The 27,832-nt window shown below is 41.8% G+C and overlaps 1 protein-coding gene across 2 annotated transcripts; it reads left to right on the plus strand.

Annotated features, from left to right (window-relative positions):
- The first annotated feature begins 718 nt into the window (after window positions 1-718).
- RALB (RAS like proto-oncogene B) lies at window positions 719-27,594 on the plus strand. Of its 2 annotated transcripts, none has more exons than XM_075511407.1 (5): window positions 719-892; window positions 18,964-19,120; window positions 20,270-20,478; window positions 23,314-23,491; window positions 25,637-27,594. In XM_075511407.1, the coding sequence occupies exons 2-5, from the start codon at window positions 19,007-19,009 to the stop codon at window positions 25,754-25,756; spliced, it is 621 nt and encodes a 206-aa protein (XP_075367522.1). In that variant the 5' UTR covers window positions 719-892; window positions 18,964-19,006; the 3' UTR covers window positions 25,757-27,594. The 2 variants fall into 2 exon arrangements, with proteins under 2 accessions (XP_075367522.1, XP_075367523.1); XM_075511408.1 differs by lacking the exon at window positions 719-892 and adding an exon at window positions 1,161-1,309.
- The last annotated feature ends 238 nt before the right edge of the window (window positions 27,595-27,832 follow it).

Below are 27,832 nucleotides of genomic sequence, written 5' to 3' on the forward strand. Positions count from 1 at the left end.
CTGTGTGACTGGTAACATTAGAATTGGCCAGAGACAATTTGGATTTGGTGATTGATAAAGATTTGAAGAAGTAATTGCAGTAAATATAGCAATAGCCATGATTTTTTTTTCCCTGAGCCCACATACATGGCAGTATTGCAGTACAATGATTTAATGAAACACCCAGCACCCTCAACGCTTATGAGAAGCAGGGACATTGCCATTCCTTTGCCTTCTGATCTCAGAATTATTAATTTCTGCAGCCATCAGTAGAATTTGCACTGAAATACGTGATATATTTAAGACAGAGCCCTTCCTAACTTCTTTTGGGTCAAAGCAGAGCCTGTAGGGTCTATGGGCTCGGCCTCCCAGCGGGGCTCTCTACTGGACTCTGGGGGAACCAACGCTCCCGCAGATCCCCACAGGCCCCTTTCCCTCACCGACGGAAGCAGCAGGCTGGGCAGCCCCTTCCTGCTGCTCTTTGGCTGCTCCCGTTAACAGGACTGGACCCGGCGCGAACAGGTCCAAACTCGCACGCCTCCGCACCGGCGGCCGACGCCCGCTGGGCACCGCACGCCCGCCCACGGCGCGGCACAGGCCCCGCGCCGCCCGCGCCCCCTCCCCTCAGCGCCAACCGCCCCGCCCTCGCCCCGCCCCGCTCCGCCTCCCAAGCCGATTGGCTCGTGGGAGCCACGTGACCGCCGGGAGGACGGAGGAGGCGGTGCCGGGGCGGGCGCGCGCTCGCGGGGAGCCGGGCCCGGCGGGAGCGGCGCCGACGAGGGCGGAAGTGCGCGGCGGGGGCGCGCGGGCGGCGGCACCCCAATGAGAGCGCGGGGGGCGCCGGCGGCGGCGGTTAAAGCGGAGCCGGGCGCCGGGCTGGAGCCGCAGCGCGGAGCCGGGTCTTAGCCCCCAGGTGAGGGGGAGGAGGGGGTGTGCCTCGGCGCGACTCCGGGCCCCCCGCTTCGGGGTTGCGGGGAGCTCGGCTGTCCCGGCCCCGCTCTCTCGGTAAGGGGAGGCGGGAGCTGCCGGGTCCCGGCCGCGGCCTGAGCGGGCCTGGGCTACGCCGGCCGGGAGATGTGGCTGTAGTCCCTTCCTTCCCGTCTCCCATCCCCCCCCCGCTTTCTGTGGAGAGGGAGGGGAGGTGTCACCCGGGGGTGCGGGGCAGCCCCTTCCTCCCGGTGCGTGGGGCGAGGAGAGCCCGGCGGTTCCTCCTACCTCGGGACGCGGCTCCTCGGCCCTCGGAAAGCTTTGGGGTGAGGAGGGAGGTGGGGGAGGCAATGCCTCGCGTGTAGCCTGTGTCCCTGGGCCTGCGTGGGAGCCGGAACGGGAGGTGAGGAACGCTGTGCTGCAGCCCCGCTCTCGTGGGTTTGGCTCCTCTGCTGCGTCCCGGTGGCGTCGGGGCTGCGGTGGGGTCGTCGGAGCTGGGTGGTTGCTGTGACTTGTACCGACAAGTGGGGGAGGGAAAGGGCGAGGGGAAGCTGGCCTTGAGTGTTAGTTTCTGTAGCGAATTCCTTCCGTGCAGGCTTCTCTGCCTTCCCTCGGCTGCCCTGGGATAAGTGATAATGTTTCATCTGTGCGAGATAAACGGAGGGTTTGAGATGCTGTCGGTCTCAGCTGAACCAGAAGTTTCTCAGGCATCTTGTTTTATCTGGCCAGGTTCTCCCTGGGCTGCTATTTATTCTCCCTCCAGCCTTACTGGTGTAGATCTGGGAGGAGGAGAAAGGTGGTGCCTGAGTGTGACCTTACCAGGAGAAGGGCAGGGACAACGATCGTGAGACAGCAGCCCAGTCATGCTTCCTGAACAGCTGCTGGAGGCCTCCCTCTGTCTTTCTGCTGGAGTCCTGTTGAATCAATTCTGACCCTAGAACAGGAGACTTAGTCTTGATTACCCCTGGGTATTTTTATGGGGCAAAGGGGGCAGGGAGACTTGTACCTGCACTAGGACTGGCCTTGCCCTTTTCACAGTTTAAGTCTGCAGTCTGGGTAGTTTTTGCTTGTTGAACTGTCCAAACATTACTTCTCTAGTACTGAGATCCTTGTTTCTCTTGTGAGGGGGAGGGAAGTGCCTGTCTCTTCAAGGGCATCCTCAGAGCCATGATTTTCAGGAAAAGCTGCCTTTTTTAGATGCCTTAAACTCCCCCCCCCTCCGCCCCAGGCTGAAGTTATCAAAGCTGAGAGAAGGAACTAACAACTGGAAACCAGACTTGTGGTTCTTGCAAGTGATTTGCTTGAAGGCTGAAAATAACTTTATCGTAGAGAATTTAATAGCAACAGCTCAATCTTACTTGGCAATAGCCTCTTTACAGCTTATTCACTTGTAGCAGACTTGTTAAAATAGTTTTATCTACTGTTTTAATCACGTCTGTCCCCTGTACACTCAACTTAGATTTTTGCTTATGGTTAGATGATATCAACTTACCATGGTAAAAGTTTTTGCATTTACTTCCTGTATTAAATATTTTATTTAAGGAATAGAAAAGCTTTCAGACTACTCCCGTAAATAAGTTTCCTGCATTAGATTTTTAGTAGTAAATTGTTTGTTGTACACCTCTTTTGGAGTAGACCAACTTGATTCTGTTTTGCATGCCTGGAGAAAAGTGAAGCTGACCTATTTTCACTGGTGTTATGTATATGCTGCAGAGGAATGTCTAGTTTAAAGATTTAGCTGGAATGCTTTACAAAAACTCTTAACTGAAAGCTTAATTTGACCAGACAATACCCTTTCTCCGTCACCCTTTAAAACTCTCAAACTTGTCTCTAATTGTCAGTGCAGTGGTACTGGATATCTGGATAGAAGAGTAGTTGAGACTGTGTGATCAAATCAAGGCAGTAATGATGGGATACTACCTAGACAACTCGGATGTGTACACTGAAATCTTGAATGGTATATAGATTCTGCAATCTAATGCCTCTTTTGGGCTTTAAGGATTTTCAGCTGCAACTTAACTGATTAAGCATCAACTGTTATTTGACCAAATGCTGGATAAAATGGCTTGCTTCTTAGAGAAGTATTGGGGTCCAGGCTTCACAAGCCACAGAACTGCCCTGTGAACAGAGCAGAAGTGGCCAATTGATGTAGCAGAACAAGCCTGACCATGATGATTTAGGAATCTGGTTTGTAGTTTGTTCTTGTCTTTTTGCTTTGTAAACTCTGTTCACTTCCCATGCAGTGGGTACTTGCACTTTACCTCGATATTTCTTATTAACTAGATTCAAACTCCATGTTCTACTGATTAAGTGAACTGCTGTCTATTACACAATGAATTCATCTGAATTAATGGCCTCCCTTAGCAGAGGTACTGAAGGAGCCTGTTTCTCATGACAGCTGTGCAGGCAGTAAGCACTCATGGGAATGCAAGTGCATAGTGGTATTGAGACAGACAGTGCCTAAGGTCAGTAGGTGTCTTGTGTCTGGAGCAAGCAACTCAGGATGGGAGTAGTGGTCTCTGGGAGTTTGAGTGGAAGGCAGTGGCTGGGGAGGCCACAGAAGTAGATAAACTTGGGTCTTGTGTGCTTGCTGCTTTTTCACCCTGTGTGCCTGACTTCAAGTAACTTTTGCATGATTAACTTATGAAAGGTGCTGATCCTAATTATCAACCAGGTTAGATAGCAATTGCATTCTCAAACTCTTTCTGTCTTGACTTGGAGATACTATTCTGCTGATAAAAACCTTCAGTTCTCTAGGTTTTCTCTCTTCATCCACCCTCCACCCCCATGTCTCAGGTAACTATTCTGCACCACTGTCAAGCAGTGGTGATAAGGTTCCATTGCTTGTTACCTGCTATTGCAGGGAGCAGCAAGGTCAGCAAACAATCTTGGCCGTTTCACTGTTCTAGGGATAATAGTCAATTTTGTCACTTTTGTTCTATGATACCTGGCTCTTGATAAGAGTCTATGGAGCAGATATTTAAAAAGTACTTGTTAATAGCTGCCAACGAGCAATCATTTTGTTGATAGCTCCTTTTAGCCCATTAAACAGGACTAAGCAACTTTTATCCATGCTTGCCCCAGAAATATCAAGTCGTCTTGTCGTTTAAGCAAGATAAGTCTATATAACTCATGCTTTGTCTCTTCATGTTCTTCCAAATACTGCTTTAATAGTAATATTAGAGGATCTGTTTTGTCTTTTGTGCTTGAGATGTGCAAATGTGTTTTTCAAGACCTGTCAAAATGAGAGTCATGAAGTCATGTAATGTGAAAATGTTATTTAGGTTGCTGTGTATGTAGCTACTTGAATCTTTATGGTGACAAAGTGCTTGCTTAGAGCAGTCACTTTCAACTGGTTTATATGGGATCTTGAGCCCATAGCCTTCCTAATGCTAGTGGAAGTGGTTGAGAAAGGAGCAAATAATGGTTGATTACAGGAATATGAGACTTAATGGAAATGCAGTCCTGACTAGGAATCTTTGCAGGATCACAAGTCAAGATTGAAAAATTGGTCCTGGGATTATAAACATTTGTTAAAGCCTTAATCCTGTCAACTTTTACTTTGTGAATTAGTATTGCTGTCAGTTGATGTGATTAGTATGAAATACTTCAGGCCACTAAAAGTGCAATGAAACTGGAGTTTTTATTATGTTCTTCTTAAATTTGGAATGTGGTAGAACTAATCTGAAGTCAAAGTGTAGAACTGGAAAGCTGAGAACATGCTGAGTTAAGCAGATGCTGTGATTTCTCTGGTTTCTAGCTCTCTATGTATCTTTACCTGTAGTGAAAAAGGTCATTCTTCAGAAGAGTACTGGAGACCTAGACTTAGCCCCAAGTTTTGGCATGGTTTTGTTCATGTAGATGGCCATGTTGAAGAATATTTCCAATTTAGATTTAATGTTGATGACAGGTTTTTTGCAAGCTAGTGGCTTAAATCACAGGTTTAAAAAAAAAGATTATTATAGAGTACTGCATTACAGGATTATACTCAAAACATGACAAAGCACTTTAAAAGTTTAATTGTAGGAGCTACCTGAACTCTGGACTCCATGTTGCAGAACACTAACTAAAGTGTTGTGATTTTTTTTTTTTTTAAAGGACTTGGTTTGTAAGGTGCTCAGCAGGGCACTGTCTTGGGCACTAAAGCAGGCATTTAATGAGTGAAGTGTTTTTAGATCAAGCTGCATGTCAGTTGCCTCAGCTTTCCAGAAAAGAGGTGGTTTCGCTAATTGGGGAAGCTGCTCACTGATTAGAATGAAGTAGTTCTAAAGTACGTAGTGATCTCTGATACAGCCTTTCTGCTAAACTGCTGCTGCAGTAAAACTCCTCCCTATGATGGTACTCTTCTGCTATTTAGTGTTCTTGGCTTACTGTGAGATCCCACTTTGGGTAGGTAAGGAATTCTCATTAGTGTAGTCACCAAGAAGTCTCACTGACTGACTTTTATGGCAGCCTTCTGCTTTTATCTACTGTATCATAAAATAGACTAACCAAGTAATTTAAGGAAATGGTCTTTCAAAAGACAGGAATGTGTGCTTGAAACTGGTGCTATTTCTCATTCTACTTTCTCACTTTCAAAACAAGTTTTAGGAAGCAATTTAATTTTTTTAAACAATTCTGCAAGCTCATTGAGAATTTCCTTTTAAGTTTGTCTTAAGGCAAACTAAAATCTAAGTAGGCTTTATGGGCTGAATCTGTTCTGAAGCTATAATGGAAGGAAACTAATTCAGAAAATTATTAGACATAAGTAGGCTGACTGGTGGTGATACTGTACATCTTTATCTTCATTTAGTTTGTAAAACAGGGATCAAGCAGTGATCTTGTCCAACTCCCTTTAAGTATTCACAACTGCCTTCTAATAGTAGCTATCATCTGATAAGCATGCCTACTATTATAATCTTGTAAATAAATATTAGTTAAGGTTTCTAATTAAGTGTTGGTCATGAAGGACTTGCTGTAAGTTTTTTAGATCTGCTGTACTACTTGTGCAAGTTGTCAAATAGGCCTTCCACTTCCAAAGACTCCCCACAAATAAGATCTGTAGCAACTCTGTTGCTGGGGCACAGACTTGAATTGTAGAGTTGCTGAGGCTGGAAGACACTTCTGGAGACTGTCTTGTCCAGCCATCCTGCTGACTGTGCTAATCTTGACCCATAAACTGGCTCATCATTCATCTCTAGGTAGAACTTACTGCATTCCTGCTTTTTAATGGGAAGGGCAACTCTCCTGCCTTGCCTTCCTGGCCTGTCTGTCCTAAAGAGCCTGTAGCCATCCACTGCAGCACTCTGAGAGAGCTATCACAGCTCATCTCTGTGATCCCAGTGAGGTTAAGGTCCCTGCAGCTACACGCAGACCCCCAACGTCTCCTGTTTGTTCCCTGTGCCACATATATTAGTATACAGAAGCACCGTATTGTGCTGATTTCCCAGGAAAAGCATGAGAGCTATGAGTTGAGCTGGCTGTGTATCAGAATAGTGGGTTTTTTTATTCTGGTAATGTGCTCTGTGGAGAGAGGAAATGTCTCAAAAGAGCACACAAGGATAAACGTATAGTTTGTATTCTGCATTGGTTCTGTACTTTCATGTGACCTGTCACTTGCAAAGTCATAAGGGAAGTATCCTGAACTAAATGCATCCTAATTTCTCTGTGTTGAAGTCAAGTGGTTCTGAGTTAAGTCTGCCACCCCAAAACCAGAGTTATCAACAAGCATGTTATATTGTGCCACTCTGCCTTCTACAGCACTCTGGAGGTTGTGTGGTTAGAGAGCATGTATTTGGCTGTAAATGCTTTTAATAGTGGTAGGCAGAGCATTCTCCATGAGGGAGAGCAAGGATCACGCTTCTCCCATGAGGGAAACTCTCCACAGCTTTTTAGTTTTATTAACTTAGAGTAGGGATACAGAAATTGCATGTGACCCCTGTACTGGTGTAATAATCCAGTTTCTATTTAAAGACAGCAATACTGCTTTTGGCTTTGAGATAAATTATGTGAATACAATAGACTGGAAAACTACATGCCTATTTGTTATTTAAAACATCTGTTCTTAGTCCAGTAGAAAGGTAGCTTCTTGTATGTGCTGAATACCTTGGTGTGGTATTCACTCTTCCTGATTGGAGAAATTGAAGAAATCTGTTTAAAGGCAACTTAACAACAGCTGAATTATGGATAACTAGTAATTATCTGAAGTGCTGAATGTCACTATTGTTGCTTTGTGTTATGCAAATGCATTGATTGAAAGATGGGGAAAGGTTCAGTGCTTGGCACTTGGGTGGTGTGCCTGATTGAGGGAGCTTAGTGACTCATACATCAGTGAACCCTTCAGTTAAGTGCTTAAAATAGTGGAAGTACTTTCAGAGGCTACGGGGAGATGATTCCCCAGTGCCCCTGGGGAGGTGAGACTCCATGGTTAAGAGTAAGTTCAGAGCAGGGGTTTACTACTCACTTACCTCCATCAAATATGAGCACAACAGTGGCTTACACTTCCCCAAGTGGAGATGTGAACACAAGACACTAACTTCAGTTTTGGAGCAAGGAGTGTAATTGTATGGGCAGAGACAGTTGCTTCTGCTACTAGTACCTAAGCCAAACTAAATAGTTTGGGCTTCTAATTTATTCCAGGCATCCAGTTCACTGGGGAAACTGAAGACAGCATGATCTAGCAAGATCTGTCTTCTGCAGGAGCAGGGGCAGCAGCTGCCAGCACAGCAGCCTGTCTGTCTGCAGTGTCTTGTGCCATATTTGCAAGACCAATGGGCTAGCTCTGACAGCTCAAGGACTGGCGGGGGGATGAGGAGAGGAAACTTGGCTGGGTAACATTTCACGAGAGCTGAAGAATTAAATCCTGCAACTCTGTAGCATGCTTATGGCTGAAATGGCTGCAGGTTATCCACTGAAGTAAGAACTGAAACCATGCAGGTTATCCACTGAAGTAAGAACTGAAACCACATTGTAACCTTGTACTGATGTAGGATTTGAAGCTTGGGTTTTGAACTCTAGTGTGCCATTGCATATGCTGAGATTTGACTTGTCTGTTGTATTTATTATACTCCCAGAGACTTGACTAAAAATTTGTATTAGATTAATCATCTGAAGCATGTCATTATCTCTTAGCAGTTTGGTGGACTTGGTGTATGCTGTGTATTGAAGATAAGCATGGTCCTGCATGGATGAGCTTTCAAAGAAAGCATAATTGAAATATGCTTTGCAAGTCAATGGGAGTGAGGCTGTTGTACAACTCTGCTTGAGTGTCATTTTTCTGGTATAAGCCTAATTGACTAGTTTGAGAAATGGTGGTATAATTCACCCTAAGTAATTAGGCAACTAGACAGTTACCACCACAGTGACAAACTCTTAGCACAATAATGCTGATTAATGGTATTAACTCAGTCTTTGTGCTTGTAGAAGATTTCTGGCAGGTTTCCTAGCGAGTTCTTGCTAGGATAAGAGCAGTGTGGTAGATCCTTTTCTTCTGTAGTCTGTCTGCAATATGTCTTCTGGACATTAATAAGCCCAGAGGCTTCTTGAAAGTACTTGGAGAGGTCTGGCTGGGTATCTCGCTACAGAAGTGTTTTTTAGCTGCAATGGCACTAGTGTCTTATGACTTCCAGTTCAGGTAACGCTATCTTGTTGAAATAAAGAGTATATTCTGCTTGGTGCTATGTACAATCTGCTAGTTGCTCAGCACTGAGTAATGTGGAAAATGGGATGGTAGTTTCTTATTCCCCCCCCCCCCAACTCTGTATAACTATGATGCTTCTGTGTGCCATCTGTGAAAGAGTGGGCGATTTAAAATATTAACTGTATTGTATTGACCTGTAACTATTTTTATCTAAATACTAAACCCTTTGTGCAAGAGTTTAGGGGGACTGTGATGGACTGGAACCTTCCCTGAGGGTCTCCCTCTCACTTCTCAGGAGAAACTTCACCTTAAGGTGGTGCTGCATGCCCCACTTTGGGGGTGTGTAATGCCTGTCAGCCTGATGCACCTGCCATCTCCTCTGGTGAAGAGAAGTGATGCTGCTAGTTAGGGAAGGGAAGCAGCATGTTTTGTGCTTATCTAGTTCATCACTGTTGACATGAGACAGATACTTGTGTGACAGGATGCTACAATAACATGGCAGAGCTGGTGGGTTGCACCCAATGAAGCAAGCAGGATGCAAGGCTACTATTAGAATCTAAAAGGACAGGTATAACATTAAAACTGCAATTCTACCATGCTGTTGATACCAAAGGTGCACATCATCTGTAGAAAACTGTCAAAAGCCTTTAAAGACCAGAACAGATAAGAAACCTACTAAACATGGCCCCACTTGCTGCACAGCTGCTGTGGACTTAAAGGGACACTTTCACTTTCATTAGTTCAGGGTGCAAAAGTGAATGGAGTAATGCAGCTCTAAAAGGCAGAGTATTCTATAAACAGTGCTTTAAGTTGTTTTACAAAAGTTCTGAAGTGTGGTAGCCTCTTAATCCTCAAAGATACCTGTTGTGCAAGTTCCTTACTGCTCTGAAAGGTTGACTGTTCTCATTGGCAATATTGTGGGGACCAAACTGCTTGGGTATTTATCAGGAGGGGTAATTCTAGATCTCTCTGCCTTGTTGCTGTCATCTCTTCCTCATGTGTCTGTCAGTGTCGCTGGAGCTGACGCTGCATCCAGGACAAATTCAAGCTTCCAAATAGTGATGATAATCTGAAGGCACAGAGGCACAGTATCATGTCAGGTCTCTCATGACTCTACCAAGGCACAGAGTTGCATTTTCTGACATTGTAGCAGCATGAATACAAGCTGAGCAATGTCACAGTTGACTTCTTGACACAGATTTTTATGGTACCCTCCCTAGAAAGTTGATGCATGCTGGAGTATTGGCAGTTTTCCCACCATTACATTGTCTCTGTTTTTTCTAATACCCATTAGGATCTATAAGGAATCCTGTAGGAGAAACTGCCAGTTTATCTCCTTCCTCCATGAGGAAGTTTGGGTAGAGATGACTCGCCTAATGACTGTAGGGGTACAGCACTCTGTAGACTATTTTCATGATTCATATCCTAGGGGAGTTCACCTTGTGAATAGTATGGTTCAGTAGTTAAAGTGGAACAACAGTGGAGACAACCATTAGCTTCTGTTCTTGCAGGTATTTCCAACGCTTTGTATGCATTCAGTATACATGTATTTAGCACAAACATACTTGGATTAGTGTCATCTGTCCACTTAGAACCACTTATATAGGTGACTAGTGGATTGCAGTTGTACAAATGCATTACTGCACAACCAAGTAGCTACATTTCCACTTACTGGGCTCAATTTTGAGATGAGCTCTGTGTGTTCTTTAAGCAGGAATCAGCTTGGTATCATAGCACAGTCTTAGCTTGGTAGTAAATTGGAAAGGCTTTTGTGTAACTCTGTCTCTTTATTCTAATAGTTTCCTTAATGCTGTGTTCCATGATCCTCCCTTTGGTTGAATGGTCTTTGTATTTATAAATGACTGAGGGGGGGAAAACAGGCACTACTTTATTGGGGCTGGGAAATAGAGATGCCTACCTAAACACTCTGTGCCTGTGACAAATGGAATAATTGTAATGAGATGGGCATTTTATACAGATCTGTGTAAAGATGCCCCAAGACCAAAATGAAGCAGCAGAAATAAAGCTTGTGTTCTAGTGTCTGTATTCAAGCTCTAATTAAGATGACTTGCAAGGCTTTATGGACTGCGTGTGACTGCAGAACAGTACTGTGTTGGGATGCCTATGTGCAATGATAATCTCTTAACAGCCAGGTAACAACTGTATCAAAAGTAACTTTCTACCATGACCTTTGCAACCTTATTTAGTCAAACATAGATACAAGTGACTTTTATTTTTTTTCTTGGGTGTTGCAGTCCCTTAAAAGTACTATTTAAGGGCAGTCCTTTCTCTTCTTCACTTAGCTACTGATCAGAAACAAGTTACTCAGCTATTTTTCTTCCACTCTAAGGGAATTCTTAAATATCTGGAGTTTTTTTTAAGTCCCTTAGGAACAGGGATATGTATGCATTTGCCTGTATTCCAGTTCAGCATAAGATCTGACTTTAGTTTAAAGGGTAAAGGGTTGCTTTAAACTGCTACTCTTCTGATGCTCAAACTGACCAGACTGAGTCCTTCCTGTCACTAAATCTTTGAAGGTTGTGTTCAAATATGCAGCCTTGCTGCAGACTTGGATAGGATTTAGTTCCAGTTTTCCTTGGACATCAAGATTATTCTAAGCAAGGTTATTACCTTGAAATTACTGCTAACGTGTAAGATATTGTCTATTTATTTGTAATGAATAATCTAGAATGGTCCTCTACTGAATGATGTGAGAGGGCATATATTTAAGAATTTTATCTAGCAAGTAAATGCCTGCTGCTGTCAGATTTGCTTTCTAAGCCATAATGATGCCTCTCTGAAAACTCATAAGCAAAGTTGGGCTGTGCTTAGCAAGGATGGTAGGGGGACAATGTGCTGAGTATATACAGGTATTTCATAGTTAAAATAGATCACTATTCTGGTGACCCAGATCTGAAGGTAGCCTTAAAAGGTGGGGTTGTCCAAGTCTGTCTATCACCTGTTGCAAAGAACAGTGTGCTACTTTGTAGGTTGCTAGGGTAATGATTGGTTGAAGTAGTAATGCATCTGGGATTCTCCTGTTCTTTGTGATCTTATTCTATATAACTGCATGTGTCAGAAAAATACTGGAAGTCTCTGTATACTAAGTCCACTCTTTTAAAGATGACTTGATCTTAATAAACAATTTTAATCTAAGAGGAGAGCTGAGGTGACTTTGTATGCAAACGTGTGGAAGAGTGAAAAGTAAGATATGGTATGAAGACTTAGGATCACTAGTAAGAATTCTTAATCTCAGCTGGCTGGCATCCAGTGGCTATCCATAGTCTCATGCTATTGATAGTGTTAGAATACTTTAGTGTGATTTCTGGGTCCCAGTGTGGAATGCTTGCTTCCTCATGCATGCAGGGAAGATCACAAGTAAATTAAAAATACTGCTTTTATACTGCATATGGTATGCTCCAGATGAGCAAGTCTTAAGGACTCTCCTGCAGTACAAGTTCATCACACAGGCTGCAGTCTTTCTTCTTCTGGAAGCTAACACTCCAATCAGATTAATTTGATGAAATACAAGTCCTGAATTAAAACTGTTCCTCAACTGTGCTTATCCTTTCCCCAGCCTTGTAGGAGATGGGGAATAATAATGGTCTGGCTTTAGGTTCTGGTTTAACCTTAAACTGCTGCAACATTGCGAATTTACTTGTCTTGGACTTACCTCTTGTGTCAGTTAACTAGCAGTGTATGTATAGCTGCTGCTAGAGAGTAGCTGTGACAGCCAATGTCTTTAAATAATTCTGTTTTTTAGGTGGGATTGGTAACTAATTCTAATTGATTGAAACTAGTGTAATGTAAGCTTGTAACTTCTAGTGTATTAAGTAAATAATGTATTCATTCTGCAGTTTTTATTGTAACCTTTAAGGGTATGGTTGTTGCCACTTCTTCCAACAAGGATCCAGTCTGTAAAGAGTATACTCTTCGTGCGTACAGAGTAAGGTAGTTCCTTGCCCTAAATTCTTACTTTTCTTCCTGATGTTATAAAGTATTAAGTTTTCCAAATGCATTTCTAGTTTTCTGTCCAGTGCCCTCATCTTTGCAACTGCAAGTCTACTAATAGATCTTGCACAGAGAGAGAAAAATGCCTCAATACCAAAAGCAAATCTCAGGCTTGGGTTTCATTCAGCCCGGACACTGCAGCTGGGTGTTGGCTGCACCAGCACACATGTCTAAGGAGCATAGTGTGAACAGGGTCAGGAACTTCCCTGTTTCTGCAGCAATGTAAGTAACCTTTTGGCCTTTTGGTTCTACCTTCTTCGGCCTCAGTTGTACAAACTGTTTTTCTTCCATCATATCAGCACTGGCCCTGAGGCATGTGGCCTTGCTGATCTGACTGGCAGACCCAGTCAGTTGTGCTGAATGGCTCTGCTACAGGAAGAGATGGGCTTGAACAGCCAAGGGGCAAGGGAGAGGGGACGGAGGGAGAGAGGATGGTGATAGCAGCATGGGGTGATATAAATGGGGGCTGTGAAACTGCTGCCCCAACCTGTTCTGCAAGACATCTCAAGCTGAATGAATTCCCTGATCTGATTAAGCATGGCCCAGAAAAATCTTTAGCCATAGCTGAGAAGGTAGAAACACCCAGCAGTACATGGGGAAGGATACAAGGATATCTCAAGCAGGAATTTCTGCCAAACACATAATCTCTGAGCTTGAAAACCAGTAACTGGAGACATGCCGAGAGGTAAGATATTAGCACAGCAAAAGAAGATAGAGTAGCATTTTTATTTTTAGTCTGCATATCCTAAAATTTTCAGTAGCATTAAATATGCTACTTAATCTCAAATGAACTGTTTTTTATAGTTGAATTACCAGTTGGAGCATTTACAGTCCATTGAAAGCTAATGGAATTTCAGTACCTAAATATTTTCTGGATAACCTCAGAACAGCTGAGGAGCTCTTACAGTTCATAGCTCAGTGATATTGTTAATTAGTTTTGTGATCCAGGGAATTTCTGTGACTGCATTCTTGTGGGCATATCACAGAACCAAACACCTCAAAACCTCTAATTCGTATTCTGATAAATGAGGATCACTAAAATACTGTTGCAAAACCTTGTCCTTTCCGTGGTTGCTTTTGATGACATCATATTTAAGTCTTTAATAGGTTGAATACCCATATTTTCCTTTAAAAGTAGGTATCTGAAGGGTTTAACAAAGCTCCTCTGTCAAGCAATTGGGCTAAGGGTTTCTAGAATCCCATTTTAAAATTCAAAGAATGGCTGCTTTCAGTGACAGGATAGCAATGAAAAGAAATGTCCAAAGATATCAGCTGCACAGTGAGAGAACAAGGGCTGATCTCAGCAATTTTAAGCTTGGAGCTTTATTTCAGTTTTAAATCTTTAACTGAATTCAAAGAACTAGAAGCAATTCCAATTAAAGCCTTTGGAGGGGTCTAGAATTTTTTTATTATAGTAACAGAATATTTACTGGAAAACAAGTAGACTTAGTGAAGTTTCTCATGTTTTTTTTTTCCTACGTATTTGTGTGGGCTGCAACAAAATGGGTTCCTTTCTTGTGAAGTGATAAGTGCTCTTTCCTTTCTTTAGGTGACTGTACAACTGTGGCGTCTTAATGCAGGTGAAGTAAAAAGGGATGTAAATGCAATCTGGTCTGAAATACATGTAGTTATTCAGTAATAGTCTCTGAATCTTGGCATTAGGTAAACTAATCCTGTTTGTTAACAATGTTCTGAACAGTTTAACTGTTTAGGCTGAGGAGAGAGTGGAGAAACTAGCAAACTGATGCTTAAGTTTGGAGTTTATGAAGCTGTTTATAAACAAATGCCTTGAAGTGCTCAGTTTCAAGGGACCAGCCAAGAATGTCACAATGTTGTGCAGGTTTCTCTACAGCAGGAGGCCTTAATTAACCTGGAGAAGTTATAACCTGAACAGGTAAGACGAGAGAAGGCTGAAATAGTTGGTGAGCTCAGGGTTACATTTCTTGTATTGAGGGTGGCATGGTTTGATTAGTCCTGTGGCCAAGTACAGATCTCCAGAAGTCTAAATCAAAACAGCTTTTTAGTAACCACTACGTTTGATTTGTAGATCTTGCTATGCTTCGTGTAGCCAACCTGTCTGTTGGTGTAACCTTCATTTCTTGATCTGAAGAGCATTAACAGTTGGACTTGATGGTCTTTTCCAACCTGAATGATTCTATGATCTTTCACTAGCACCACAAAGCTTCTATTGTGCATATGGCTTTGTATAACCTGTTATTAAAAAATTTCCAGATTTATCAAGTCAATGGCTTAATCCGTATCTTTTAAAGCAGATGAAGCAGGTAATTACTTCTAACTTCTAAAAGAGGAAAGACTGCCTGAAAAAGTTTATGCTCTGACCTGGGTTTTTTCTAGCACTTTATTTTGAAGCAGAATGAACTGTAACCAGACACCCCCCCACCCCCCCACTCCCCCCAAATCTTTCAGAAGGGTTTTTTACAGCTTATGACACTTAACGGCACAAGTTCAACATGGTGTCATTAAACCTGAGGCTAGAATGACAGATTGAAATTAAATGGATTGACTGACTGCCATTGACTGGATCGCTTCTCTTCCTGTCAGAGGAGGGTAGATCTTGTTGTTTGGGTACAGTTTACTTCCCAGCAAGTAAAGAACAATATGGGAGAGAGGGGAATACTTATCACAGAATTAGCTGACTTGTCTGGACAGTTATTCAGAGTGGGCTCTTCAGCAGATGTATTAAGACTCTTGGCCTTAAGTTTACATTCCCTTATCTGAAGGGAATTGAATTTTAAAAGCAACTGCAGTTATCGCAGGTTCTTCTAGACACTACTGCTTTTTTTATGAGAGGTGGTTGGACTTCCCAAGACTTTCTTTCTGTAAGGAACAGATGAGTTAATGTCATGTCCTGACTGCCTCAAGGATGCTTAATCTACAGAATGGGATGAAAATACATCCTTGTCTACTCAGAGGTGACTGAGGAGAGAGCTTCCACTTGTGTTAATTGATTTTTTTTTTTTAAACCTCAAGGAACTGTTAGATGTGAGCTTTGAACCATAGTGTGTAAACTGTTTCTTTGGCTACAGAGGTAGAAATTTGAGTAAACTAACAGTTAGCTCCAATGACTTCCCTTGTTGTTTTGTTAGAGTATTCCTATTAAAATATCACCGTGCCCCTTTCTGAACCAGTGATGTGCTGCTAGCCTGTTTTGTAAACATTGGTACTTCTGCAGTGACACTGCCTGTGTCAGTCCTGTGCCACACTGCTTCAGCCTTGCCTTGTTCTGTACTGCCTGGCTATTCTGGAGCTGGAGGGGGCCGTGCTCCTGCTGCTGCCACCAAAGAGACGCCTCATGTGAAGCTTCTGGGACTTCACTGTGGGCATACAATGTAGGGGTTGTGTTGTGAGCAGACTCTTGCACTTGGAGGGTTCACGTAGTGTTGATACTCTAAAAGACTCAAGTGGCACTTGTAACGGCTCTGCAGGGAAAGTCAAGTACCTTGGCCATTAAGAGTTGGGCTAGCCTTAGAGGCAATAAAACTGTAAATTTGTATGCTATTGGATGGGTTTTTGTTTAATATTATGCTTTGGTTACAAGTCAGGTAATACTCTGTATGAAGGCTAACCTTGCAGTTTCTACTGGCCAGTGTTGAAGTGGGATGGAGAAGGAAGGATCTAAATATTCTCCACTTACCTCTATGAAGAGCTTGTACTGAATCAAGGTGGTCAGTATTTTACCTAAGGCAGCTATTCCTTTAATATGACCAGTTAAAGATGTGGTATCTGTATTGACAGGAGGGAGAAAGTTGCTATCTTCTCTCTTGGCTGTTAGTAAATAATCTTTTTATTGCAGTTGCATAGCACAGTGGACTTAGGGCAACTTAATAGGCAGCAGCACTAAGTCTGTGTTGCCAGAAAAATGTTTAACTTGAAACCTTTGTGTTAGATAACACAGCAGTTACAACAACCTTAGGATGCTTGTTGAAGGAGTACTCAAAGGTTAAAACCAGTTACAGTTACACTGAAAAGTTGCTAAGGGCCACTTGGCTTCTCCAGAAAGCAGCTTATCTACTACTGTCAAAGCCAGACTACTTTTGAACTAGGACAAAATAAATTTCTCTACAACTTATTAAGAGCAAGCAGTGTTATTATTGCAATACTTAAAGTCCCCAAACTATCTCATTGTGTAGTCAATCTGTAGCTCTTATGCCTTGGGTGTCTATGTTCAAGCAAGCTGAATTCTAGTTTATCATCTGTAGAACATGTGGACCATAAGCAAAGCCTTTCGGCACTAACTTCTGCAGTTCAGGTGCTACATGTTGTATTTTCTCCCAGTTTTTCCACACTCCCCTGGCAGGGAGCTCTGTTCTCTTCCCCTCTAGCCTCTCTGGTGACTAAGAACTAAAAATCAAGCTTGCAATCCTCTTCTGGTTTGGAATCTCTGAGGTAATGGCTGAATTCAGTGTCCCCAATGCAAGTGTGTTTGTGCTGTACAGGGAGAATGTCTGAAAAGTAGGAGTTATCATGTCCTACTTCTGTACTAAGGAGTGTCCTGGATGAGGGAGCTGATGTATAACATAATATAGAAGATTACCAGAGAAAAATATCTGCCTTCACTTACCAGTGTTTATCTCAGAATGAATGCTTAAAGATTATTAATTTGCATTACTGTACCAAATGTGTGTAGCAAACGGGTGTGAGTAAAATACTCTGCATGGGAAAATACTGCTGCTCAGATGTTTGAAAACACTGTCCTGAGGGCAGTTCTTGATTGTTGGCGTGTTTGTTCTTGTATGCAGGAGTCAATGAGAACTTAGTTTGATTTGTTGCTTTTCAGAACATCAGGTTGTGACAAGAGGCGAAAAAAATCTTCACAATCAGTGTACCCCAGGGCAGGTTGCCCAGACTGGTCATGGAGTTGTCAACCTCAAAATGCAGGGCACAAACTGGGTTGCTTGGAGCAAACTGCTTTAAGGGAGAGGTTTGGACTGGACAACATCCAAAGGTCCTTTCCAGGATAAATAATCCTATGGTGTGTTTGTAGGTTGACAATCCCTTAGTCCCTAGTTAATTTTCTTTAGGGCAGCTAGTTATCCTGCAGGTTTCTACAATATAGTGCTCTAACTTCTACGCTAGGCCTTTTATTTCCATCCGGTAGAACTTGATGGTGTGGTGTGGCAGTTCCAGTATCTTTCTGGAGTAATCATGTCCAGGCAAATTTGAGACTCCTGGTAGGCCTGTTGCTTCTGTGCTTCTGGAATAATGGGCGCTGCTATAAATCAAGGCTGGTATAGCCACTTTCCATAGTGGTGTTTCCTGAATGGTCTGCTGTTCTCCTTACAGCACTCTGCCAGGATATGAACAGCTGGGGCCCTTAGTTGTCCTGCTGTGAGGACACAAATGTCACTATCCTAGCATCTCCCTTCAGCCATCATGTGTCTGCAGTACGCTTTTTTTTTCTTTCTCAGTGTGGGAATCCTGACTGGTGACACATCTCTCTTTGTATTGGTCACTTCTGCTTTTGTCCCCAAAGTGCTGTTCTTAGAGCTGCTGATCTGTGCTAATCAGAGTGTGGCAGCTGATGCTTGTGTTTGTCACAACTACTGCGTCCAGCTACTCTTAAAGCAGTATTATTTTCAAGAGGTCTCCAGCAATTAATTACTCAGTTTGCATGACACACAAACAAAGGCTTGTTAACTAGTACTTGTTTATTGACGCTTACTCTTTTATGGCTTTGCAACATCAGGAGAAGAATAGGAACTGAGAACTTTTCTTGCAGTAAAGCAGGATTTTGGTTTTTTTTTCCAAAAGCAAATCAGACTAGCAGCATCAAAAGGCAGGAAGAATATAAAATAAACGCTAATGCCATGTCATAAGAGTTTCTGCTGGAAGCTTTTGCAATTTGCTCCTGCCAGAATTTACTGTGTATCTCTGCTTTTTTTTCTTAGCCTACATAGAGAGGAGATCAAAAGTCATCTTTCTACCTATAAGCAGATCTAAGGTATAGCTCTGCTTCCAGGTTGAAACTAAGCTGCATCAACATTAAAGAAATATTTTAGAAAGGTGTAAAGCCTTTTAATAAGAACAATAAAAAACCACTTAATTTCATGTTGTTTGAGAAAGTGGGGGTTTGCTTTGGAAACTACTCTAGATGGCAGTCATGTAGGATGGGTTTACAAATAAGAACAGCTTGTTCAGCTAGTAGCTGCTTTGAGAAACCTTCCTTTGGCGCTTTTATTAATGGTACTGTTGCCACAAATACCTTCTATTTGTTCTAATACCTCGTTCCTACTCGTACTTTAAACATCAGTGACATGGTTTGCTTGCCACTGCGTTGAAATGGCCCATTCTTCAGGCTTGCTGGGCAGAGTTTTAATCTGGTCTTTCAGCAATAGCGAGATGCTTTACCTGCATGCTACCACGATGTCACCAATGTCATGGATGGTGACTGTTTCTTCTGTCTGCAGATCTGATTGGTTGCCTGGCATTTGATCTGTGGCAAGCAGGACAATGGCTGCCAGCAAGAGCAAGAACCAGAGTTCCTTGGCCCTCCATAAAGTAATTATGGTTGGCAGTGGAGGTGTGGGCAAATCTGCACTCACTCTTCAATTTATGTATGATGAGGTAAGTAGCTTTTGGTTCAGCTTCTCTAAAGCACCAATGGATACAGCTTACTAAACTTTTTTAGTGGGACAGGGGAACTAAATATAAGTAGCAAAAGACCTGATGACCTGACTGGCAGGAGAAGAATGTAGGAATCTGGGAAGGGTGCCCTCTGGGAACATCTTTGGCTACGGGTGACAAAATTAAAGCTTATTAGTCTTCAAAAAGTCTTCAAAAGACATGCAGAATGTGAATGTGCCTGTCTGAGTGTACAGAGGCTGTTACCAGTTGGCACTGAAGTTTAACTTTGTTGCTGTTTCTTTTTAGGCCAGTTAAGGTTGAAGTCAGAAGTAGGCATTCTAGGTCATTCTGAGCTGAATGATGAAGTAGGCATGTTCATAGCATGAACTTTTCCATACTGGTATACAGGAAGCTAGATCAGACAATCCAGACTAGTATCTGAAGGAATACATGATCCTGTAGTTCAGAAGTTTGTATTCCACACATACTATAGTGATGTGAGTAGCTGAACACGTGGCATAGGCATTAGTGAAGGCCAGTCAGCTTAATCAGGCTCATGGCCCAGCCTTTTGTTGTACTTTGAGACTTGAGAGAAAGGAGGTGGAAAGGTTAGGAGCCTATGTTGGATGTGTGCTGTCAGCACAGAACTACAAGTTGAAATGGCTGTGGCTTTGTGGGTCGGATCCATATTGAATGGACCAAAGTTTATGCCTGTGTAATTATGGAGCAGGTTTTCATGTTCAACAGCTGGATGCTGTCATCTACATCTGTTGAAGCTTCAGATAGCTGTACCTGAAGTACACTCAAATGTGTTTTCTTGAAGTGGGAGATATAGATAATGCCACCAGCTTGCTGGTAGTTTATACTGTATCTTTGTCCCTTAAATTGTGCTGAAATTGCTGAACGGTGTTTCGTGTAGCAAGACTGTTTCTCTTGGCTAGGCAGACTGGCTCTTTGATGTATTAAGTGCTTAAATAATTTGCTTTTTATAGTAAAACTAAAAAAGTGGTGGAACTTAGTAGCTGACTGAATTATGAGAAGGTTTTTGGGAATTTAAATGTCACTAAAGTGAAAGAGAATGGATATGTACAAATACTGAGACCATTTGACAGTAATTCTAAACACTAATCCCTGTCTTATCTTCTTCAGTTTGTAGAGGATTATGAACCTACCAAGGCTGACAGCTACAGAAAGAAAGTAGTTCTGGATGGTGAAGAGGTTCAGATAGACATTCTGGACACAGCAGGACAGGAGGATTATGCAGCTATCCGAGATAACTATTTCCGCAGTGGGGAAGGGTTTCTTCTAGTCTTCTCAATAACAGAGCATGAATCCTTTACAGCAACAGCAGAGTTTCGGTAAGTAGTTTCTCTCCCAGGCAGGGGAAAATATCTGGTTCCGATGTTGCTCTGACAACTCTCTTAGGATAAAGAGCTGTAGCTTTTTTGTGCATTACCGTTTGGTCAATAAAAGTGGCAATCCAACCATTTTGGTCTCAGTAACTGGTAACATAAACCGTGGTATCCAGCCTCTGGCTCTAGTTGTCTTCATGCCCTCAACTTATGAGTACATTATGCCAGCAGCAACTTCAGGCAAGTAACATTCTTGGACTCCTAAAACATGTGTATTCAAGCCAGTTTTCAGTGTTTGTGGATGTGAAGTTTAATTATCTTAGAGCAGTACTTCTGGAATTAAGTCTGCCATTTGGCCAGGTTTCAGATGCTGTATTGCTTACTGCTAGAAGCAGGTGCTCTAAGGAAAGGAAGGATTAGCCTCCACTCTCAGGTATGGATTGATGCCAAGCAAGGGTTGGCAGCCAAGCAGTACTATTGTAGGCAGATGTATTCCTAGAAAGACGCACAGTAGTAGTAAATGCTTCCATTTTTGTTCTTGGGATTAGCAGTTCTAATGTAAAAATCAGCACCAGACTGAGCACAGAAACTGCTTGTGTAATGTAAAAGAAAAACAAGGGTCCATTGTTTTTCCATTGTAATCCATTGTTCGAGTGTCAGAACTCATGTAGCCAGGTTCTTCAGGGCAAGTGTTCTAACTCTTATTTGATAATAGCTGTTGCCTCAGTGTAGAAGGTAATCCAGAAATTCCCTAGGACAGCTGTACAACTTGCAATAAAACTTGCCAAAACATAGGGAAGGTGTTAGGAGTTCCTTATGTTTGCCAGAACAAAAGCTGTTTACCAGTCTGGCTTATGTTCACTTTGCTTCAGTGGTACAAGGTTAACAGATACTACTTGGTAATTCAAGTGCTGGTGCTAAGGTAGACACCTATTTCTAGGGTTTTCCTAAAGCTATGGCAAACTCCCCTTGCACTCTAGGACTTTGGTCCAGGTTCTTAATGTATTATACTGTTCCAACCATAGTAGGAGACTGCATACTCTTTTGAGGTATAAAAATACTGTTCCTTTGTCACATAATACTTCTGTGGCTTTGCTAGGCTTCAGATGGCTGACAGTCGCGGGGCACACAAGCAGAGCTGTTCTGCTCAGTTTGCTCTAACTGGAGCACTTAAAGGAGCTAAACAGTTGAACTGTTGTAGGACTGTAAAACTGAGTACTCAGACTGTTCCTAGTGTAAGATGGAGGAAATGTCAGATACCATTCAAAAAACAGGAAGAAAATGAGACACTTGGAAGTACTCAGCCTGGGCTTTGGCTTGTGTGCTGAAGTGAAATATAAGGTTAAACCCAAGGCTTAAGGCTTTGGATGAGAAGAAAGTAGGAGTGTTTATCTTGGCAGTTTGGGGTTTTTTTTTGGTCAGACTTGTGTAACTGGGTTAACTGTGTGTTGATTCAAGATTCCAGCACAACAAAACAATGCAAAAGCAATGTTAGCCCTCAAAACAAGCAAGAAGGACCTAAAAACTTTGAGATGGAGAATATCCTACTTTTCAATGGGTCAGAAGTAAACAAATAGTGAAATTAGTCAAATTGAGTATTTAGTTAGGCTGACATGTAAGAATGAGCTCCTTGGAAAGCTGCTCCTCAGGAAGGCGTGGGGGAATGGGTAGTATGAGTCACCAGCATCACGGGCTAAACTACAGATTGGTATTATTGATCCTGTAACTTCCAGAATTCTTAAAACTATGAAAAAGTTGAATACTGAATGAACTATGGGCTTGTCTTTAAACCCTAGCTTTCCTGCTGATGCTATGCACTCAGTGTTTTGCTTTAAGTGCCTCTGTAATCTGAAAATGTGTGAAGGTACAGTTGAATACAACAGCAGAATGTCTGCTTCAGTGTTAACACTATTTTAGATTCTCATGTACTCTACATAGATTCAGTTATTTTGTGGATGGAAAGTGCAAGCATATGAAGTAGTGTGGTAACTCGGTGGGATGAGGGGTTGTAGCACCATGCTCGTGCCTAGTTTGGCTCGTAACAAAATGAAGCAATCTAAAAATAACTGTAGACTGGTACAGGTCTTCCAGAGACCTAGACAGACAGCAGCATGTCAGTCTAGTTTCAACCCATGTTTTACTCCAATAATAGCACAGACTTTGAGACTGACCTGCAGCATCGCTGTCTTCTTTCCTGGATGCTGATATGTCCTTTTAGAATGACAAAGGATAGCTAGATTAATGCTGATGGTTCCAATATTTTCTTAGAGTCTTTGAAGGAGGAAGGTGGCTAGCATTTTAGTTCAGCACTATTTAGTAACTCTCTCCTTTGTGTAAAGTTTAGGTAGCCATTAAGAATGATCTCTGCTAACTACTTATGCTGTTCCCAACCTACTGCCTTGCCAAAGCCTTGATGTTGCCCAGACCTATATTGAAGTGGGAAGTAGACTGGAAACTGAAGATGGTGACTGAATGCCAAGGTGAAACTTGGCAGACGTGGCACTTGTACTCTTTTCCTCATTCAGATGTGAACTCCTGTTGCAAGTTGCTCTTCTGCCATACAGCTCTTCTTTATTAGAGCCTGGGTAGTAAACTTACTAACTAAATGGTAAAACTGCCTTCCTGGAAGTATGAGGCTTTTATTAGTGTAAAGCCCATAGCATTAGTATGTTAAACTTGGAATAATCTTAAAGTGTGCATTCAGCTGTTGGGAAATGTACTGTTGAGTACTGTTGTAAACACTAGTAATGTGCAGACTGCTTGATCCACTCCTGATAAGGGTGGGGTTTTTGTTGCAACTACTAACACAGATATTTTTATTTTGAATACCTGATGCATTAGGGAACAGATCCTGCGTGTGAAGGCTGAAGAGGATAAAATTCCTTTACTGGTAGTGGGAAACAAATCTGACTTGGAAGAGCGCAGACAAGTGCCTGTAGAAGAGGCTAGAAGTAAGGCAGAGGAGTGGGGCGTGCAGTATGTAGAAACCTCTGCCAAAACTAGAGCGAATGTAGATAAGGTAAGACAAATTACATCAGCTCAATTAGATTGTTACTACTTGTTTAGTAGCTGAGTAACTAATTCTTGACTCTTACTGGGACAAAAGCAAATCCACAGCTGGGCTTCTGAAAGCCTAGATTATCAAAAATAAAAACTTACTGGAATGTATCCACTTAAGCAAATACCTAGTGTAGAGGAGCCAGAGACCTGGTACAAGTTAATGCTATTGGTTGTTTTAACTGTTTGTACCTGAATCAATAGCTTTCCCATAGTACATTGGGTAAATGGGTTTAAGGATTCCCTGAAATATGTTACTTTGTTTATAGTGTCCTATTATTAAAACAGCAATAAATAGCAAGGTATAGACACTTATAAATTGTTCCCCCTTCCCTACAAAGCTACATATGATGTGGCTATGTTAAAGATTTCATTCTTGGTTTCTGCCAAGACTACTCTGAATTGTGAGAAGAACTCTTCTTGCTGTGTCCCTGTCCTGTTTTGACTTGTCCATGCTGGTCTAGGACAGTCCTTCTCAGACTGTTTCTGCTGCTGGCTTCTTGCATAAACAGTGGTGGTGGGTTATTCTGGAAGGGAGATGAGTTATGACTATGGAGTGTTTGCCCAGTGGGGAAAAATCAGTTTCAAGCCTCCCCTTCATTCTGTGTGTAGTGGGGGTTTCTTGAAGAAGGTGCCTTTTTACTTCACCAATCCATAGAAGATGGTCTGAAATTACTGTTGGGCCCCTTAAGGACTCCAAAGGTGTGGCATGGTAATTTGTATTTGTTTAAAGATTACAAATTGTAAGCAGTTTTCCCTTTGGACAAAGAACACTTGCAGGTAGTTGTACTCCAAGTTCTTGTAGACAGCCTTCTGTTCTTCAAGACTATATTAGTTTACTGATGGAAATGCTGTTGCTGCCTAAGTTACCTAGTAGGAACTCTGTTTCTCTCTTGGTTAAAACAGTGTATATGAAACTCTTGAATTGAGACCTTTTGGTTATAAAGGACATAGCATAATTTAAATTTGGTGAAGAACCATTCTGACTTGTGGAATGTTACTAGAAAGTCAGACTGTCAGATGTATAAACTGGTTGATGTAATAAAACATGAATACCTAGACTTGCTTTTGCCTATGAGCTGTCTCATGTGACTAGCAAACACCTAGCCTGTTTTATACTTAGACTAGCTTTCTGATCAGTTAGGATTAACAAGAATATAGCTGTGTCTGGAGCATACTAGCATAGTGACCTAGACTTGCTCTCATAGGTCTTCTCTAGCTAGCTTGTGTGAAATACTGGTTATCCTCTATGTAAGCACTGTTCTGTGTATGTTAAGACAAGTTATCAGCCATTGTGATGATTGTGCATTGGCACTGTAGCAAAATTAAAAAAACTTTAAGAGGGTTTTGAATGATAAACTGTTCTATTTCTTATCAGTAGTATGGTCTTGTTTCCAAGTATCGGACCTGTGTAGTTCCCAATTTAAAAAAAAAAAGCCTAACTCTCCAGAGTGGTACTAAGCTCTTGTTCTGTAATCCTAAAAATAATTTTGCCCAATAACTCTCTACAGTAAAACAGCTGTTGCATCTTAAGTGGTATGTACCTAGACATCAGGTGTACAGGGGTGAAATCAGCTAGAATTTTGGAGAAAACAGAGTAATGACTTTCTCTGAATCTTTCTTACAACATAGTCTGAGAATTTTCCATGCCTGACACTGTCACTTGAATGCTGAAGATTTTTAATTATAAAACAGGCAGAATACTACCCAGCAGAGAGTGTGCTTGTAACTACATGGAAAGGACTGGACTAAATGCCTTGTGTAGTTAACAAGAGTGGTTTGCCTGGAAACGTTTGCTAGGCACAGAACAAATGTTCTCATGAACTCTGAATCCTACTTTTGTGCAAGGCTGATATTCAATAAAAAGCTCTTAAAATGGGGCTGTTGAATGATTTGGTAGCCAGGTAAGATTGTCCTACTTCTTGCCACTGCTTGACATGCTACATAATTCTGATGCCGAGTTTGCTGCTGGGATCTATGTCTAGACTCAATTCTGCTGTATTAGGCACAGTGTGGTGCTACATCTTTATTTGCTGCTGAATACAGTAGTTTTTATCTGCTTTCTAGTGGCAGACTTGTTTAACCTTTCTTTATTTTTCCCTTCTAGGTATTCTTTGATTTAATGAGAGAAATCAGAGCAAAGAAAATGTCAGAAAACAAAGACAAGAATGGCAAGAAAAGTGGCAAGAACAAGAAAAGCTTTAAAGAAAGATGTTGCATACTGTGATGCTTGGGAACTGTAAATACCTATCTACAGGTGGCATGGATAAGATACCACTAAGGATATAGGGCTGGATTCATGAAAGGAAGTCTGTATTGACTCCCTTATCTTTTGCTTTGCATATCACACCTTCAAAATGTGAAAACAGAACTTTGAAACCATTTCTGGTATTCAACAAAACCCCTATGCCTACTTAAACTGATATGGGCTCCCTCTTCCCAGTGTCTTTCAAAACTAGAAACAGCTTCAGAACTTACAATCCTTCTGCTTGGTTATACAAAGTACTTTCATATTAACTTCCTAGTTTACTCTAATGTTTTTCTGAATATGTTTCTCTTGAACCTCTACTGGCCTTAACAAGCACAGATGTTCAGGTTCAAACATTTTTTCCACTGTTGCTGCCCTCCTTGATGTTGCAAACTGCAGAAAAGCTAGATGACATCTGGTAAAGGGTTTGAGTCTCCATCTTCTGTTAGTTGTCACTGATATTTCTTACACTGAAATCTGCTGGCTTCTTCCACACACTCCATGTAAGAAATAGCAACTGGCATTTGAGAGTCAACTCAAAACAAAATTTCTTCCATGTTCTGTTTAGTCAATACAGCATTCATGAATCAAGCCTATGGACTCAATTCAGACTTATTTAGGCAATGCAAAAATTGATATTTAAATACTGGCTAGATGCATTCCCCACTAGTCTGTCTTCTCATCCTTAAATTAGTGGTATGGGGTGAGAAAATGACTGTAAGCCTTTCTTCAAAACGAATAATATTACCACCATCTCCTTGAAATGCTGTCCTGGGTTTCTTCCATGTATTGTGGCTAGAGTTGATTACACTCACTCTATATCCATCATCCCTCCCCTCCCTGGTACTGGAGTAGTGAAAAATCAAAGTGTTGATTTCATCAGTTTTGTTTATATTGGAACACTTGTGATCATGTTGGAAAAGTGGGAACATCTGCATCTGTCTCTTGTCTTGCTGAAGATGAAAACTTTGAGTAAGGATGGGTCACATCACACACAATCATGACTTGGAATAGGTGAGGCATACATGCTACCTCTCAGTGATTAGCTGGCTAGTGAGTTGTATGGTGTCAAAAAGCAAATGAAATTAAGCAGTTGCCATGTCCGTTACTCACTGTTAATTTTATATGTACTGTTTCTGATGCACAGCAACCTAGCACATGCAGATGGATGTTGAGTTTTGCTGTCAGTTATGCAATGGTGGTCACATATTGGTCAACAAAACCCAGCCTAGAAATGGAAGAAAAATCAGTACTGAGCAGGTCCTCTTGTCAGCTGACTGAACTGAGCTTTCTGATGCAGTTTGAATTATGTGCAGTTGCCAAAAAGTACTTCTGTCACTGTTGTGGAAAGTAACTGTTTCTTCTGATTGTGGAGTCTCTTAATGAATTATGGCTGTCTTCTGTTTTGAAGGAGTAGAGAGACTTAAAGTAGTGACTGTATCTTGCTTGTTAACTGGATGCTTAAAACAGTTACATGGTGAAAGGAATATGCTATGTGGCTGTTCAATGAAGCACACTGCAGCACTAAATAAACAAATACTGTTCTTTTTGAGGTGAAGGAGTAGTGAATCCTGTTCAGTACTTACTATTGTAATTTGAGGTTGAAAAAACATTTTTTAACATGTACTAGATTGCTCTTGTGCATTCCACTTCTGAACTTTGAAAAAAGTAAGATGTATTAGATACCAGAACCTCTGTTGGTCTGAGGTTTCACAGGGACTTATCACAAACTCATTGTCTTCCATAACTAGTTCAACTTGTCAGGCAACTCATTGGACTGAGGAAACTGTACTAAATAAAAGGTGCTGTAATCTTCATTCTTGTCAAGTTAAATTTCTTCTTTGTTAATGTTATCTTGTATGCACAAAAAGAATGGTTAACCAATTCTGGAAATACTTATCTCTGAACAGTGTAACTGGTATTGCAAAGCCAACTTGACAATACAGTTTTGAAGCACAGGCTGGCAGCCTCCTGGCTTACAGAACTTGTAATGTGAGCTGAATCACCTATGTCTAAAGCCTAAGCACCTAATGGGACACTTGGAGCTGTAACACT

The sequence above is a fragment of the Mycteria americana genome, chromosome 9 (genome assembly GCF_035582795.1).
Source record: "Mycteria americana isolate JAX WOST 10 ecotype Jacksonville Zoo and Gardens chromosome 9, USCA_MyAme_1.0, whole genome shotgun sequence".
Taxonomy (NCBI): Eukaryota; Metazoa; Chordata; class Aves; order Ciconiiformes; family Ciconiidae; genus Mycteria; species Mycteria americana.

Bases quoted from the DNA above. Each gene is read 5' to 3' on its own strand.
- RALB (XM_075511407.1), top strand. From the start codon at position 19,007: ATGGCTGCCAGCAAGAGCAAGAACCAGAGTTCCTTGGCCCTCCATAAA. The intron at 20,479-23,313 runs GTAAGTAGTTTC...CTGATGCATTAG, and splicing joins ACAGCAACAGCAGAGTTTCG to GGAACAGATCCTGCGTGTGA. The intron at 23,492-25,636 runs GTAAGACAAATT...TTTCCCTTCTAG, and splicing joins CTAGAGCGAATGTAGATAAG to GTATTCTTTGATTTAATGAG.